Source organism: Manacus vitellinus, unplaced genomic scaffold, assembly GCF_001715985.3.
Source record: "Manacus vitellinus isolate BGI_N305 unplaced genomic scaffold, ASM171598v3 scaffold_35_pilon, whole genome shotgun sequence".
Taxonomy (NCBI): Eukaryota; Metazoa; Chordata; class Aves; order Passeriformes; family Pipridae; genus Manacus; species Manacus vitellinus.
The window spans coordinates 8055194-8059598 of NW_021940498.1; the positions used below are offsets into that span (position 1 = coordinate 8055194).

Sequence of the window (4405 nt, forward strand, 5' to 3'; positions counted from 1 at the left end):
CCACCTGGATGCGTAGGTCTCCCCGTCCACCCCTCCCTCCCTCCCTTCCCCGCTCCCACGGAGAGCTGATCCCGATAGATTGCACACTTGCACACACCATTTCGGCAGCTGAACCGGTCCGAAGCCATGCGGCCACACTTTAGGCGACTGTCAAACGCTCAAAACCGGGAACGGGTTAAGCTTAAGGTCCTGTCTTACGTTACCAAGGGCTTTCACACTATTTTATTTATTCTGAAGTAATCAGGGGCTGAAATTAAAATACGGGGAGAAAACATAATCACTGGAAAACAAATTACTCTGGATGTCTTAACCTACGTGCAGCGAACTAGCTTAAAACAAGAGCACAAGGACAGAGGGGTTTATAGCCGTAAAAGCCGTCGGTCGTAGGTTCATCTCCTTCATGAGCAAACTGCCTTTTTAACCTGTACAGTTGCAGTATTCTTATTACTTTTTCCCTCTTTAAATGTAAGAGAAATATACATGTATTTTAGGAATGTGTGAGGAAAGGTTTGGGATTTATGTTGTGTTAAGTCTTCTCGGTCTGTGGCTGGTCTAATTTAATGTCAATGTTGGAAGCTCTAGTTTTACATACTGTTATAAAGATGCCAAACTCTCTTGAAAGAGATCCAAATTTAACACTTGAAGAAATATTTTTTTGTATTTTACCTGAGATGCAGGGGCACAAAGGGATAAAAGTCTTACGGCGTTAGCGTAGCTCCACGTCTAGGATACAGGACTAGCTTTTTGCAGAGGGTTAGGAACGGTGGTTTTATATTAAAATATGAACTGGAAACTCTTATTTAGGTATAATTTTCTTGAGGAAAAGGATTATTGTATATGTTTGAGACTGGAGTTTAGTTAGATAATAAAAAGAATAATAAATAAAATGACATGACTGAATTGTGGTGGACCAAGCTGATCCGTGGTGGGACCTCTCTGGAGCCACAGATCCGTCTGGTCCACTCTCTCTGGCAGAGTTTGGGCGTAGGGGACAGGGAATTCATGGCCAAAAAACTGACCTCATCCACTCTCCTACTGTGGGTGAAACTAGTGTATTTTAATTCCTTTATAAAAGCTTTTCCACTGCAATAGAGTACGAACAAGCTCTACGCAAGCAAACCTTTAACATTTGAAATCTTTTATTTAAACATCTAAAACAGGGTAAAATGTGACTTAAATCTCGTGGTTTTTAAGTAGACTTCCAAATGCGAAACACAAAATAGCACTTTTTTTTTTTTTAAGATTTATATAGCTTTTCCCACTGCAGTTTCACCTATAGGAAAAAAAAAAAAAAGGAAGATTATATGAAATTCTCTTTTGTTTTGTTTTGTTTTGATGGTATCTATTGATGTTTGACACATTAGTAGGTACTTTGAAAACCTGAAATTTTATAATAGCTTTAGGATTATATTTTATAAAATCCACTCTGACTATATTTTAAAACATAACAAAAACTATCCCCCCAAAATATCCATCACTTGTCTGTGTGTCCCACTTAGCATTCTCCCCTTGCCCCCTTCCCTTCCCTGGTTTCTGGTGCACTATACTTGACCTTATGAAAAGCTTTCTCTATCAACTTTTTTGCTATCTCCTCATTTCTTTTCCTAAAAGCTTTAGAAGAGTTTCTATACCCTTTGTATGATCACAGCATTGTTTTATATCATCCACCTGTCAGTTGTGTCCCAGCGTGCTGGAGGAGCGGCGGTTTTTGCCCTGGGCTGTTCCCAGTGGATACAGTCAGAGCTCACATACTGGAAGGCTGGTACTGGGAAGGTACCGTGGCTCTTGTACATAATGTCATGACATGTCTATGTCAAAGGTTCTTATATATTTCTTTTATAAGCTGAAAGAAGGTCTATTTTTATGTTTTTAGTTCTATGAATGGAACGTTGTAAATGCCTGTCAGAAATAAAATACTGGAAAAAAAAAAAAATTGCAGGTATTTGCAGCTCATTTATCACATACCAGGCCTTACACAGAAGGTGGGACGGGGAGGAGTTCCTGCATCCTCACCTGCCAGGTGCTGTAGCTCAGGAAGGAGCCCTCAGGTAAGGCTGAGCTCGTGTTTTTCCAAGGGCAGTGTTGCCATTTTCCTTATGACATCCATAACTAGTCATGCCTGGTTCTTCTTCTGGGCTGGTCACGAGGAACCTTCAGTGTGCATTTTAAAATGCAAAATAAAAAGCAGCAAATTCCAGAAGGAATTCCAGTTACACCAGAAGAGCTCTCTCCATGGCCAGTTCTTTGACTAACCCCTCTTCTCTCGGGGTGCTGAATTTCAGCCCAGACACAAGGAGTGTGCTGTGGGTTGGTGTTTTGTGCAGCCTGAGCAGGAGCTTCCCGGGCCCCCAGCTGAGACCCTGACTCCCACCTTAGGGGAACTCCTCAGGGGAACTAGGACTGCTGGTGTACAGGCAGGTGGGTTCTGTGCTTGGCTTCTGGCAGGCTGTCCCTAAAAGGTGGGCTGGTGGGCGTTTGGGAACTGTTTTTTTAGAAGACAAGGCATTGCCAGAGCTGTGAGAAGAGCCTTGCACAGCGCCTGGGTCTTGCTTGCAGTAGAACAGCAGTGGGAGAGCACTGGCACCCTGTACCATGGAGGTCTGGGAGGTGCTTTAACTCTCATTTTACCAGCCAGTTGCTTTTGTTGTCTCCTCCAGCAGACTTGCTCTCCTTGCACCGGCTGCAGGAGAGCACAGCGAGGGCTTTGTTTCTGAGGTATTGTCTCTGCAAAGAACAGGTCAAAGATGTGACCCTGCCACAGCTCCTGTTCCTGCTCCCAGCCACTTGGGCAACTTGCTTTCCTTTTAATTTTATCCTCAGCAGTTGCTGAGGTGTTTCTGCTGAACACTGGACTTGCCTTTTTGAATCCTTTCCCTCACCAGACCTGCCCTGCATGTTAATTGAAGACTGTCAGCGTGTCAGCACTGCCGAATGGATCTGACCCAGCCTTTTGGAAGCTTGCTCTGACTCTGCCTTATTCTGGGAGAGAAGCAGGGTGAAAGAAAGCCTTCAAAAATTGCTTTTTTTCGGCCACATCCTGTTAATAACATGTAGCAGCTCTGTGTTATACATGGGTGTGAGCCTGAGGGTTTTGCAAGGATGAAATAAGGATGAAATCCTAGAGCAGCCATAGGGCCTGGGTAAGTTGTTCCCATTTTAAGCTTGGCAAATAAAGGAGGCGTACACTCAGGGTCCTGTAGCAGGCCTGGGGTGCTGGTGGAGGGCTCACATGTTCAGCCATGAGTCTGGTCGATGTTTCCTCCTCATTAATGTAAAGGAATAATTAGTTGTGGTAAGGGATCGTTTCTCGTAAAGGGGGCAGAAAAGTCACAGTAGCTGGGATTTCTGTGTCCAGGATGTGCAGCTGTGGTGTCCAGCTTGCTTTCTCCTTTCAATTCTGTGTTTTCAGTCAATTTAATAAGAGGGAGAGGGAATAATTGTTGCCATTAAAATGGGGTACGGTGTATGGAGCAGTTCCTGCAGCAGTGGCACTTCCTGCAGCCATTTAATGTTTGCTACTTAGAGTAGGATTATTTTCAGCTTGTAATACTGCCAGACTAATCCAAAACCTTCAGGAAGCCAGTGAAGTGGTGAAATGAAGACAGGGAGTGAAGGCATCAATCAGAAAAGAGCACACAGCTACAAGAGAAGGCACACAAGAGGTGACAAAGTGACACGTGTATTCCAGCTTCAGATCTGAAATCCTTCCCACTGCTTTGGCTTTCAAGCTCTGCTACCACCAGCAGGAAACAGAGGAAGACAGAGGGAAACTTCCTCCTGCATGTGCTCCTGCAATTCCATTCACAGTTTGGAGAGAGAAATACCAATATCTTGTTCGGGGGGGGGAAATTGTTTGAAACAAGTGACATAAGGAAATAGGGAATAATTAGAAATAGCATACTGAAGGAAAAAAAAAAGGGAGCAAGAGGGCCTGAAATTAATTAATGTTTCAGGAACCAGATCAAAGCAGGAAACTGAGATTCATAAATCTGCAGAGGGGTGTGAATAGAATATTAAATATGTGCTAGGCTGCCCGTGGAAGGAGAGCAGGCTCCCAGTCCACACCTGGGGTGCTCAGTGTGGAAAGGAGGAGGCCAAACTCTTCTCCACACAGCTCCATGTTCCTAAATAAGTGCTGGATGAACCTCTGCACTCCCTGTGCCTGCAAGAACCGCGGGCACCGGGTGCTCTCCTGCCGCTCAGACCGCCCGGGCTGCCCCCTGTGAATTCGGAGCGCGGCCACAGGAACACTTTGCCCACGGACACAGCGCTGGGGACACTGAGGGTCAGCACAGACACACGGGCTGGCCAGGATCAGCTGCTGCCAGGGCCAGAGAGTAGCCTCTGGCACTGCATTTTAAACCCAATTCCAGCAGCTTTCCCTTCCGCTCCCAGAGAAAACTCC

General features: G+C 45.1%; 1 protein-coding gene across 1 annotated transcript in view; it reads left to right on the top strand.

Moving 5' to 3' along the window:
* TIAM1 (T cell lymphoma invasion and metastasis 1) overlaps positions 1 to 988 on the top strand; it is a 143534-nt gene extending 142546 nt beyond the window's left edge. The window contains exon 30 of the mRNA XM_029961476.1: positions 976 to 988. Within this exon, the coding sequence (XP_029817336.1) occupies positions 976 to 988 (13 nt within the window). The remainder of the gene's footprint in view (positions 1 to 975) is intronic.
* Positions 989 to 4405: the final 3417 nt, after the last annotated feature.